The 13,085-nt window shown below is 42.4% G+C and overlaps 1 protein-coding gene across 3 annotated transcripts in view; it reads left to right on the forward strand.

The window, feature by feature from the left end:
* Positions 1-2,022: 2,022 nt before the first annotated feature.
* Positions 2,023-13,085, forward strand: part of DNAAF1 (dynein axonemal assembly factor 1) — a 52,798-nt gene continuing 41,735 nt past the window's right edge. For 2 of the 3 annotated variants that reach the window (XM_077455542.1, XM_077455548.1), the window contains exons 1-4: positions 2,023-2,160; positions 2,260-2,364; positions 6,914-6,998; positions 9,611-9,702. In XM_077455542.1, the coding sequence (XP_077311668.1) occupies positions 2,262-2,364; positions 6,914-6,998; positions 9,611-9,702 (280 nt within the window). In that variant the 5' untranslated portion in view covers positions 2,023-2,160; positions 2,260-2,261. The remainder of the gene's footprint in view (positions 2,161-2,259; positions 2,365-6,913; positions 6,999-9,610; positions 9,703-13,085) is intronic. The other variant, XM_077455556.1, reaches the window with a different exon arrangement.

The following is a 13,085-nucleotide window of genomic DNA, read 5'->3' on the forward strand; positions in this document are numbered from 1 at the left end:
CCTTTCCCACCTGCACCGCATACTAGCTCATTATAAAATAGTTACCTTAGAACGAGGCCCCGACATCTGGCCCGATCCACGCCAAGGGAGCTGACATGTTCTCTCTGCGTTTCTTCTTCCGGTTATCGCGGCTCTGGCGCTGTGAGTGGCCGGAGCCGCGATATCGTCACTCATACGCATGGGCACGGGAGATTTCTTCCCAGCCGGGTCCAGCGTCTGCCGGGCTTTCAGCCAAGAATCCCCTGCGTGCATGTGCCGCTGCAGTCAGCGGCGCATTGCGAGGGGAATATCTCCTAAACTGTAGAGGTTTAGGAGATATTTTTTTTACCTACAGGTAAGCCTTATTATAGGCTTTCTTGTAGGTAAAAGTCCCAAAAATGACTATACAACCGCTTTAAGATGTGTAGCTCAGCTCACCACTTCCTGGCTGGCAGCTAATCTGGTCCCAATGACTTGGTGATTAGCGCCCCCCAGCAATGAGATCTCATCCCCTCATACAGACCACAGTCTTTCAATGCCAATCCTGAAGATGCAGTGACTTTCTCTCTCTCTATTTCAAATTCAGTCTCTGAACAGAGCGCCGCTGTACAGTGAGGGAAGGCTGTGCCCGTTCTCACTCATTCTATGCCCTTGTCACATGACTGGAGGGAGGAAGAAGATATTTCTCAGGGGGTACGTAGAAGGAGGGAGGGGGGACAACTTACCACAGACCTTCCCTCTCTGCTCCTCCCACAGCCCCCCCCCCCCCCTCTCTCAGAGCTCAGGGCTCACTATAACACATGGAGGTCACACTACTAGATTGTTCTGTGTGATAAGAGACGAATTCTATGCTCTGCACTGTCTGTCTTTCTCCAGAATAAAGCTTCTCCCATCCATGTAGATCTATACCTTATCATTACAAGAATGTCATTAAAAATGATCCTCAGTCATAGAACAGAACATGAAACCAAGATTAACCTCTTCAGCTCCAGAAGATTTACCCTCCATGACCAGGCCATTTTTTGTGATAAGGCTCTGCGTTACTATAAGTTAAAATTGCGCAGTTGTGTGACGTCTTCTGCCAGTATGTGCCCACAAAACAGAGGACAGTATATCAGACTATGGACTGTGAGATGGACAGAATATCTGACTATGGGCTGTGAGGGGGACAGTATATAAGACTATGGGCCCTGAGATGGACAGTATATCAGACTATGGGCTGTGAGGGGGACAGTATATGAAACTATGGACTGTGTGAGATGGACAGTATATCAGACTATGGGCTGTGAGATGGACAGTATATCTGACTATGGGCTGTGAGGGGGACAGTATATCAGACTATGGGCCATGAGAGGGACAGTATATCAGACTATGATCTGTGAGATGGACAGTATATGAGACTATGGGCTGTGAGATGGACAGTATATCAGACTATGGGCTGTGAGGGGGACAGTATATGAGACTATGGGCTGTGAGATGGACAGTATATCAGACTATGGGCTGTGAGGGGGACAGTATATCAGACTATGGGCTGTGAGGGGGACAGTATATCCGACTATGGGCTGTGAGATGGACAGTATATCAGACAATGGGCTGTGAGATGGACAGTATATCCGACCATGGGCTGTGAAATGGACAGTATATCAGACTATGGACTGTGAGATGGACAGTTTATCAGACTATGGGATGGACAGTATATCCGACTATGGGCTGTGAGGGGGACAGTATATCAGACTATGGGCTGTGAGATGGACAGTATATCCGACTATGGGCTGTGAGGGGGACAGTATATCAGACTATGGGCTGTGAGATGGACAGTATATCAGACTATAGGCTGTGAGAGGGACATTTTGGAGTTGTGGTTTTAAAACACATAAGGGACAGAAGAACTTTTTCCAACAATGAACATTATGGATTTATGCAGTTGCTGCTCCTCCCCACTGGGAGGCAGCAGGTGACCCGCTCCTACATTCCCCTGTATATTATGGTGACTTCTCCCCTCAGCACAAAGAGACGCAACACACTTCCGCCCCCTGGTGCCCATGTTAAGCAGCACATAGAGCCAGGTGGAGGCGTGGAAGTCGTCAGGCCACGCTGCATTCTGGGTCCGGGGTTGCTCGTTTCTATGGTGACTGAGGACGCGCTGCTTTTCCTGGACGGTGCTTGGCGGCTGTGGAAGCGGTGAGCGGTCTGTGTACGGGTTATATTCCCGTTTCTTATCCTCCTGTTTGTCGTAGAAGATCTATTTATAGAGTGAGGTGAATGTACGTTTCTTTTTAGAAATGATAATGCAGCTGTGTGCGGGAGAGTGTACAGGTGAGGAGGAGGGACCCCGACCTGCACAGGGGGCGCCCCCACATGGCCAGCACCAGGACATCACTTCAGGTAAGGTCATCATCGGCTGCTTTCAGGCCATGCTGGTATTTGTAGTCCAGCTGGTTAGCCCCACACCTAATTACTGATTGTATTACCAGCACACAACATATCAGGCTATGAAGAGTTTGCTGATATTATTCCGCATTATTTTTTTTCTAACACAAAAGTTCCCATGTAATGATCAGTAAATTGTCTTTTTTCCACCCAATACATGCATCTGGCATTCATGTATTCGCATGTCCTCAGACACAGATTTTTTGGATTATGCCCTATGGATCGGAACGCAGTTCCTGTTTAGGTCCCTGTGTGATTGTCTCCATTCAAAACAATGCAGATCAGATTCGTAAAAAAAAACAAAAAAAAAAACTGGAAGAGATCATTCACGTGGCCATAAAAAAGCTCATATAAAAATGTTTTATAATTACGGATCTGATCTGCATTGCTTTTAATGGATTTAATCACACGGACATAAAAATGAGCTGCGTTCAGATCCATAACACAGAATCCAAAAATCTGCGCCTAAAAACATGATTTACATGTATACACACTTGTATGAATGTAAATTAAGTTGCATCAAGTTATATATGCATACACATCTTTAATTATCTTTATGGGTTTAAATGCATATATACACAAGTATTTTACTGATTATTACACAGGAACTTTTCTCCTAGAAAATGCGTTTATAATGACATCAGCAACATTTTTACGGCAAAGTTAATGAAGCCTAAAATGTCACAAATGACATTTCAATGCTGTGTCCTGCAGTGGCCAATGGTGACTTCAGGTGAGCTGCAGTGCATTGCACAAAAATGCAGAAATGCAATTGCAATGCGCTGCAACCCACTTTAAAGCAATAATAAAGAGGAAGTGAACCCTGATGGGGTAAAGCAAAATGGTATGCATCGCATACTAGCCCATTATGCTGTACTTACCTGCAAACAAAGCCTGCAATGTCCCCGCTGGTGGCTGCGTCCATCTTTACCCCTCTTCCTTCCAGGGCGGTGGACTCTGTGAGTCGCTAGAGTTGCCTGACATCACTCCCGCACCTGCACGCGGGAGCCAACGGTCACGGCGGGGCCCCATAGAAACGGCACGATCGTTCCCTTTCTTTAGTGCGCATGCGCCGATAAAGTCGGGGAAGGCATATATGGTAAATATCTCCTAAATCGTGCAGGTTAAGGAGACATTTCCAGTACCTACAGGTAAGCCTTATTATAGGCTTACCTGTAGGTAAAAGTGGTATGTAAGGGTTTACAACCACTTTAAAGTCTTCTTCTTCTTCTTCTTCTTCCTTCTTCCTTCTTCCTTCTTCCTTCTTCCTTCTTCCTTCTTCCTTCTTCCTTCTTCCTTCTTCCTTCTTCCTTCTTCCTTCTTCCTTCTTCCTTCTTCCTTCTTCCTTCTTCCTTCTTCCTTCTTCCTTCTTCCTTCTTCTTCCTTCTTCTTCCTTCTTCCTTTTTTTTTTTTTTTTTTTGGAATAACAAACATGTTATACTTGCATGTTCTGTGCAATGGTTTTGCACAGAGCGGCCCTGATCCTCCTTTTCTCAGGTCCCATGCTAGCTCCTCCCTCCTGCCCGGTGCCCCCACAGCAAGCAGCTTGCTCTGAGGGTGCCCAAGCGGGTCTGCTCCTGATCCGCAGCTGTGTGTGTGTGTCAATGCACACCTGGAGCCGTGGCTTGGCCCTGTCCCCTCAATCACCTAAATCACTTTGAGTCCCTATGTGAACAAGGCAGATCTCAGTTCTAAAGGGGGGGGGGGGGGGAGGGATGATGTTTGTGTCCCTGCAAGGCAGGGAATAAATTCCATCTCTTCCCCTATTAAAAGCACCTCACACATTATAGTAAAACACTGGTTAGGCCCTCAGTTAACCCTTTTATCACCCCTGATATTAACCCCTTCCCAGGCAGTGTCATTAGTATAGTGACAGTGCATATTTTTACATATTTTTTGCATTAGTGTCACTCATCCTCAAAAAGTGTCAGAATGTATGCCACAATATCACAGTCCAACTATAAGTCGCTGATCACCACCATTATTTGTGAAAAAAAAAAAAAATCCTATAGATGGTAGAAGCTATAACTTTTGCGCAAACCAAACAATACATGCTTATTGGGATTTTTTAGCCAAAAATACAAAGCAGAATACATATTGACCTACATTTTATAAAGAAATTAAAAAATGTTTTCAATTTTTTTTTAATTGGATATGTTTTATAGCAGGAAGTAAAAATTATATATTTTTTTTCAAAATTGTTCTTTTTTTGTTTATAGTACAAAAAATCAAAAATGCAGAGGTGATCAAATATCACCAAAAGAAATCTCTATTTGTGGGGAAAAAAAGACATACATTTTATTTAGGTACAGCGTTGCATGACCGCGCAATAGTCAATTAAAGTAACAAAGTTTCGTATCACAAAACATGGCCTGATCATGAAGGGGGGGGGGGGGGGTAAATCTTCTGGAGGTCAGATGTTTAAAAAGTTACAATAGTGCCCTATCGGAGGACGTGTCAGGGCAGCCAAATGCATCTTTTTTTTTTTTTGTAACCGGTATCGTTTATTAAATTTTGAAAAAAAAAAAAACAGTACGAAATTCAGCACTTCTACAACATTTAGTATACAATAATCAATATATGAGATGCTATACGTTCAAGTGAGATTTGACAGGTTACAACATAGCAGTGTTAAATGGGACATAGATCTATCTTGCAGATCTATTTTGCACATTACACCACAGAGCACATTATACCACAGAGCCATATGGTTGTATGGCATCTATTTAGGATGTGATTTTGTGAGTTTTCTAACTGGTTCTACTGGGGAAGGTGGGGGACTGTTTGAAAAGAGCCAAACACATTGTGTGTGTGTACCCTATAATACAAAGAGAAGAAAACTATGACTGCAAACCAGAAAAGTGCTAAAAAGCCTTGGTCCCCTTTTATTGGAAAACTTGATTATACTGTATTTGAATTTTGCTCCGAGCAGACAGATACACAAGATACATTGATGCAAGGCTAAGGGGTGTGCTTTTCTGCTGTAAAAGTAGATACAATTTTGTATTTAAGGGCTCTATGCTGTTATTATGACAATCAAATGCCTAGAACACAAAAGGCCCACAGGCCAAAGCTGGCTAGCCAGGCCATGCCATGTGGCCCTCACACCCAAAGTTTTTTTTGTCAACCAGAACATAATGGAACTTTGCCACATCCGGCTCTCGCCCTCCGCTCTTTGATCACCACTGTCACTCGTAAACAGCTTTGTTCTCAGCGGCTCTCAGATCCCTGTCTGCACTACACTTATGCCGCGTACACACGATCGGAATTCCGGCCAGAAAAAGACAGATGAGAGCTTTTACGACCGTGTGTATGCTCCATCAGAATTTAGCTGTCCCAATTTCCCGCCAGCCAAAAATTGATAGCATGTTCTCAATTTTCCCGACGGAAAAACTTGTGTGTATGCAATTCCAACATGCCAAAAATCACACATGCTCAGATTCAACTACGAGACAGAATCTATTGGCTACTGCCTATTGAACTTCCTTTTTCTAGTCCCGTCGTATGTGTTGTACATCACCATGTTACGATTGGAATTTGGTGTGACCGTGTGTAGGCAAGAAAGCTTGAGCCGAATTCTGTCGGAATTCCGTTGGGAAAACCATCAGAGCTTTTTCCGACCAGAATTCCGATCATGTGTACGCGGCATTAGGCTGCATTCACACTACAGCGTTTTGAATCGCGTGCAGATTTGACATGGATCTGCCCACGATTTGACCTTTCTGAGGTCTGAATGACACCTCAAATCATGGTGTGGGTCTGCCACGATTATAGCGTCATAAACCGTGCTGCAACCCGCATCGCGGGACGCATGTTGCACAAAAATAGTTCAGGAGCTATGTGATCTGTCCACGATTCAAAACGCTGTAGTGTGAATGCAACCTTACGGTGGGGACAAGGGAGATGCATATGTGGGTGTAGCGTGAGATGGGGCATCGCGTGGTAAGCTGCCGGGTGCACAGATGCCGACCAATGATCTCCCTACACTACAAGGAGGTATTGGAGCTGGGCCGGGTAGCTGAGATGTGAGGAAGATTTTAGGAAATGGGGAAGGAGATGAGGGCTATGGAGGAAGATGTATGGGGAGAGGGAGATAGGGGAGAGTGGTGCAGAGGTCATGGCCAAGGAGAGGTGGAAGTGAGATGTGGACAGACTGTAAAAGAGAGCTGAACCCTGCACTCTATATGTAGCCCACCCCTGAACTCTACACTCTGTGTAGGGCACCCCTGAAATTGCATTCTGTACATAGTGCAGGGTTCAGGGGTGTCAGCTATGTCTATGTCAGCTGGTTGAGTTCCTGCACCTATTTTCTGAGAAAAAAAAATCTCGATATATTTGTATAGTCTTACAGATCTAAGTGGCCCTTTGAAGGCAACCATAATGCTGATATGACCCACAATTAAAATGAGTTTGACTCCCCTGGCCTAGAATAATAACCGTTTCCATTTCTGCCTGAGAATAAAATTTTACATTTATCATTCGTCATTGTTTTGTTTTTTTCAAGCTACCTCAACAGAATGCGGTGATGATATTTCAGGAAAAACATCAACACAAACCAAGATGGAGAATGATAAAGACAGTGGCCCAAGGTAATTATAATAACCCCATTGTAATGAAATGTCATACACTCAGCTTGAGTGTTTCCGTCATCTACTGCTTCCTTCCAGTCTGAATATAGATTTCAGATATTCCAACCACTGCTAATATTTGGGACAATCCCCCCCCCCTTTGCATTCTGGGTGGGAGAAGATAACTGGCTTGAGAGTAACTTGGTTTGAGAGCGTTTTGCAAGTTGAGCAAAATTTTTAAATAAATTTGGTCTGATATACAAGTAGCGTCACGTCACAACTGAGTATAAAAGAGAAGAGAGGCGCCTCTAAGTGTAGAAATATGGTGACATTTAATGAAGGTACAACGTTTAGCAACATATTGCTACACTTAGAGGCGCCTCTCTTCTCTTTCATATTCTGTAGCTCTGGTTGGATTTTGCTTCTAATTCCCCTGTGAAGGTTTCCATTTGTGGATGGACATTTTATGGTTACACAACCTGATCACATTGCTATAATCTTTTTATATGGACGATAAACTAAAGGACCTTTGAATAAATGGTTGTGGAACGAATCATTTGCGTTTTCATGATTTCTTATGGGGAAATTTGCTTTGATATACGAGTGCTTTGAATTAGAAATATGTTTCTGGAACAAATTATGCTCGTAATCCGTGTGTGTGTGTGTGTGTAATTTTATATATATATAACTCTCGCTCTCTCGCTCGCTCTCTCACGCTCGCTCTCTCGCTCTCTCTCCCTCCCCGATTAGTACAGATCAGACTGGATTTGTATGTCACCCTGTGCCCCTGTTAGACACAGGGTGGCTTAGACATAGGACGTCATGGGGAGCTGAAACAAGGGGTTCCCAACCTCCCCAAGGGATTCTGGGTTTCACAGGCCCTCCCATCAGACCCATCAAACTATGAAATACATTCATACTGCAAAGCTTCACATCCAGGATGCAAAAATACTCAATAATCACTTCTTACAAATTTTTTGGTTCACTAAAGGTGCCTACAGATAGAAGAGAACATTCACTTAATCTGGCTGTTTACATTTGGACCGGTGAATGGTCATGTGTTTGTAGTTTCCTTCTTGACGCTGAAAAATGTTCACTGGTTGACCTGCTTAGGATAAAGTTGATTGGCCAGCATAGATTTTGCCACTGGAATAATTTTATTTCCCCTGACAAAGCCAGTGCCCTCAGCACTTTTTTGTCCTCCTTTATTAGCATGCAGAACGTGCAGCTACTAATTTGATGCTACCTGAATTGTAGCTGTTCATGCACCACCATTACATCAGGAAATTAATATATTGGTATAAAGTCTTTGATCTGCAGGTGCATGCTGCCTGAAACGTAGAAGTGTTTCCGCTACACAGTTACCTCAATATCTGCATAGTCTCCCTTTACTGTACCTCTGGACCGTGTGTGTGTGTGTGTGTGTGTGTGTGTGTGTGGCTTACCCTTGCAGGGGTTTTCAGTATCACAATGACTAAAACAGAACATTTTCAGCCTCTTGGCTATTTGAACTCTGTAGTCCCCAAGTCTGTCTCTGCACCAACTCACTACATTATCACATTCGGCCTTATGTCAAACAGACTGCCCAACTTGGGCTGCACAGGCTCCTGCCTAATTACACAGTCTTGGTACCTCTTCAGGCAATGGCCTGTTCAGATTAAATCACCTTCTTGAAACCAGAAGGTACTCTTCCAGTGCATGTTCTTACACACTGCTCCTGCAACAGTTTATCTCCAGAGGAAGAAGCCCTGAACCATAGACCGCACCATGACTGAAAGCCCTGTGCACAATGGGCATGCTGGTTTCCTGTTAAATGTGGACCCAAACTGCAAAACCTGTTTTCTCCACTCAGGACAGACATCCCAAAACCCCTCAACCTGCATAAGTTGGAACCCTGGATGATGGCATCCAACTCTTCTGACGCAGTGACAAGAGAAAATAAGTTCAGTGCTTCCGAACATGTGGCGAATTGTTTTCGAGCATGCGTAGGAATTTTGCGCTTCAGAATTGGTACAGACGATCGGACTTTCCCATCTGAACTTTTTCTGACAGAAAAATTTAGAACCTGCTCTCAATCTTTTGCTGCTGGGAATTCTGCCAACAAAAGTCTGATGGAGCATACACACGGTCTGATTTTCTGACCAAAAGCTCACATTGGACTTTTGCTGGCGGAATTTCCGATCGTGTGTACGGGGCATTAGGAGGACAGTTGTGATTGAAACAAGTTTTGTCACCAGCCTAATTTCTATTCTCCTATCAACTGCTAGTCCACATTCTTTTTTTCCCAGGTATGTCTGATGTTGCCCCTACTCCAGCCCCTGTAGGCAAGACTCTGGGTGTAGAGGTCATGATTATGTGTCTAAAAAGAAATCTTTGCCCAGGCACAATCTGATTGCCCTCCAATGTCTGTAGTCCGCTTTCAATATGAAGCTTGGAGACGTCTTCATAGGTTACAAACCTTTCATATGGGTTCAGCTAAATCAGCAATATTACTGAAGTGAACTGAGTCCTCAGGGCAATTAAATTAGATTTTTGATTGGATGCCATAGGATTGTTAGCTAAAACTTTGTTAACTAATTTATTTTATGACACGTTACATGAATACAAGTCATTTATATTGATTCTTGTCTTAGATTAACCAAAAAGTACCTGCGGGATCTGTGCAAGCGGCAAAAACTGTATATGACTCCATATCTAAATGACACTCTATATTTACATTATAAAGGTAAGTGATATAATGAATCAAGTTATTTAAATAGTTCTAAAAAATATTTTCAGCAGTGCAACCATAAAGAAATAGGCCTTGATTTAAAGAAAAGTGAAGAGGGAGAAAAGGGACCAATAAGTGGAGGTCTTCAGGGAGGAATGAGTCGTATGTAAGCTTGGTTCAAGGGGTCCATTCACACCAGATGTGCTGACCGTATATTGATCATCATATACTAGTGCATATACATTGAAAAAAAGAATGTAATTCAATAAGAGCAGTTCACACTGGTGCGTTTCGCAGCCCTGTGCTGAAGAAAAAAAAATAATTGGCACTATTTTTTTTTTTCAGTGGGCTGCAACACAACGTGTGTAAACGCAACACGCATAAACATCAGAATCAAAATAGTTGGTTGAAGTTTTCTATACAATTAAAGCTTAGTGGAGTTTAACCCCAGAAGATTGACTAGGCCATTTTTTTCTGCGCTAGTTTAACCCCTTCAGCCCCATAAGAATTTACCCCCTTCCTGTCCAGAGCACTTTTTGTGATTTGGCACTGCATTGCTTTAACTGACAATTACGCGGTTGTGCAATATTGTACCCAAACAAAATGGACATCCTTTTTTTTCCAACAAATAGAGCTTTCTTTTGGTGTTATTTGATCGCCTCTGCGTTTTTTTGCACTATAAACAAACAGAGTGCCAATTTTGAAAAAAAAAAAACACATTATTTTTTACTTTTTTCTATAATAAATATCCCCCAAAAATATATATATAAAAAAAATATTTTCCTCAGTTTATATATGTATTTTTCTACATATTTTTGGTTAAAAAAATAAAATTAAAAATTGCAATAAGCATATTGGTTTGCGTAAAAGTTATAGCATCTACCAAATAGGGGATAGGTTTATAGCATTTTTATTATTATTATTATTTTTTTTACTAGTAATGGAGGAGATCTGCCATTTCTATCGTGACTACGACATTATGGCGCAGTCACACCTGTCAGAACAAAACAGGCAAGTGTGTCATCCCCGTTCTGTGCCTCCTGGTCATGATTGCTCGTAGCCGGCAGTCATCGCGACCGTCATGCACGAGCATCGGCACCCCTGCTGTGCAGCGCGCACCTGCTATCTGGACCGCGCGAGCCAACGTACAGTTAGTGATTTCATGCAGGGGAGCCAACCTGCTGCAGTAAAACTCTAGCGGCTGGTCCGGAAGCAGTTAACTGGTAATTGTGTGTAACGCTGTAACCAAACAAAATGTATATCATTTTTGTTTATTTGTTTGTCTATTGATATGGTTAATTTATTAACTGTTTATTATCTGTTAAAAGTCATTGTGACTTTTAGATGTGTTTCTCTCAGGTGAGTGGTTGATTTTAAAGGTGAAATGGATGAAGTACAAGGCATAATTGTAAAGGGCTAGATAGAAGGGGGGTTTTCACCTACCTAGAGATTTAAAGTGATTCTAAACATACTTTTTTAAAACACGTTATACTTATAATACAATAGTTTTGCAGAGAGCAGCCCTTCTCCTCCTTTTCTTGGGTCCCACGCTGGAGCTCCTGGCTCATCCCCTCACCCGCCAAGTACAGTGTGCAGGCTCGCTCCTGAGCCTCTTTGTCTGCGTCTATTGACACAGACAGCGAGACTCAGTGCTGCCCCCACTCCCTTGTCATTGGCTGTTCGGGAATGGGCTCAGGTAGGTATAAGGGGTGCTGGGGGACTGCAAAGAACAATTTTAAGGCAGTAAACAAGATTCTCATGCCTAGGGTATCCCTGATGAAAGCAGTGATGTGTGGTGTAACATTTTAATGGACATTTTCATAAGGGCTCATCTGGAATCTTCCTTTGCATAGAATAGTGCACCAGGCATACTATTTCTACAAGGATAGATCTGAGCCTGTGACTCACTTCTGGAGTTTTATCAAGGGCGTTTTGTGTTGGGTGACCTATTTTAAATGAGAAATTAAGGTTATATGACAGAACAATATGGTCACCAAAAAAAAAATTGGCATTGTGGAAAAAAATATATTTTTAGGAGATATAGTTGTATCTCAAGAATTTAATGATCTGCTGTAAATGGTAATATTTAAAAGTAGTTGTAAGAATGTATCCCATAGTCTGTGCAGTACACAATTAGTCAAAATCTACAGTAAGGTTCAAGTGTTTCAGTATGATACTTAAAACCAGTATACAGAGCGTGTTGGAATTTTCTGGAAATATTTTTTCCCAGACTGGATATACTGTAAGCTTATGCTTGAAACCTTAAGGATCTTCACAGTGTAAGAAAGCTGTACTAGAGAGAGTGTGACTGTAATGCATCCACGTAATATTGGTGCTGTCAATGCGGGCCTGAGAAAAGTGTGTAGTTCTTGCTACTTCATAATACCTTTGTAAATTAGGTATAGAGAGTCCTCCAAGGTGCTTTTGTATATAAAATCTTTTTACTTATTGGTGGTTTACTTTCCAAATTGAAACCTGAAGATCCATTAAATATGATAAAGTGCCACTGGTATGGCAAGAACCTCTAGGTAGTTGAGACCTTTGCCCTACACTCTGCAGCTCGCTATTGGCCCATCCCTATGTGCAGTTTTGTTATCCAGTAGTAAGACGAAAGGAGCAGGGCCAAGCCAACCATTGTAGCTGTTCAAACCAACTGGGGCAGATAACTGAGAAACTAAACAAATATGTAACCATCTGGAGATGCTGGCTTTTAAATAACCAGTAGTGCTTTTACAGAGTGAAGTGGACCTCGGTTTTAATACATCAGAGGTTGAAAACACTGTAAAGAAAAAAACAAACTTATCTGTTACCCGTAAAGTAAATCCAACATCATCCCCTCGGCAGTGTAAAGTCTCCACGAGCTGACACACGGATGTACATACAAATGTATTTCTGAGTTGGAACCCTTTTCATCAGAGCCACCAGGTTTAACAGCATATGTGCAAATCTGTGCTAGGTCATAAATAGAAAAAAAAAATAAAGCAGCTTGCTTAAAAAAAAATAAAAGAAAAGTAATACCAGTTCCAAATAGAAACAAAAAAAAAAACAGTGCATACTTTCCAACAAATAACTACAAATAAGGCGCAATCAATAATTAAAAAAATTTCAAAATAGATCATCAATTATAAAGTGCAACTGATAGTGACTGTGTGAATCCAAATCCAGAGGAAAACCTGTCCCTTGAAGACTTCACTGCTGACAAAATGCGTAGGGTGTGGCCTTTTACAGCGTCATGACGCACAACCTGCCGATCGCTGGTATTTTCTTCCATGCGAACATCAGCCTGCTGCTTCATCCCTGCTTTATTGGATTGCTTGTCAATTGAAGCACTAATGCCGCATATACACGATCAGACTTTACAGCGGAGGTCCGCCGGACTTTCCGAACGAGCGGACTTG

This window comes from Lithobates pipiens, unplaced genomic scaffold, assembly GCF_037356315.1.
Source record: "Lithobates pipiens isolate NorthernLeopardFrog02 unplaced genomic scaffold, aLitPip1_a1.2 Scaffold_10, whole genome shotgun sequence".
Taxonomy (NCBI): domain Eukaryota; kingdom Metazoa; phylum Chordata; class Amphibia; order Anura; family Ranidae; genus Lithobates; species Lithobates pipiens.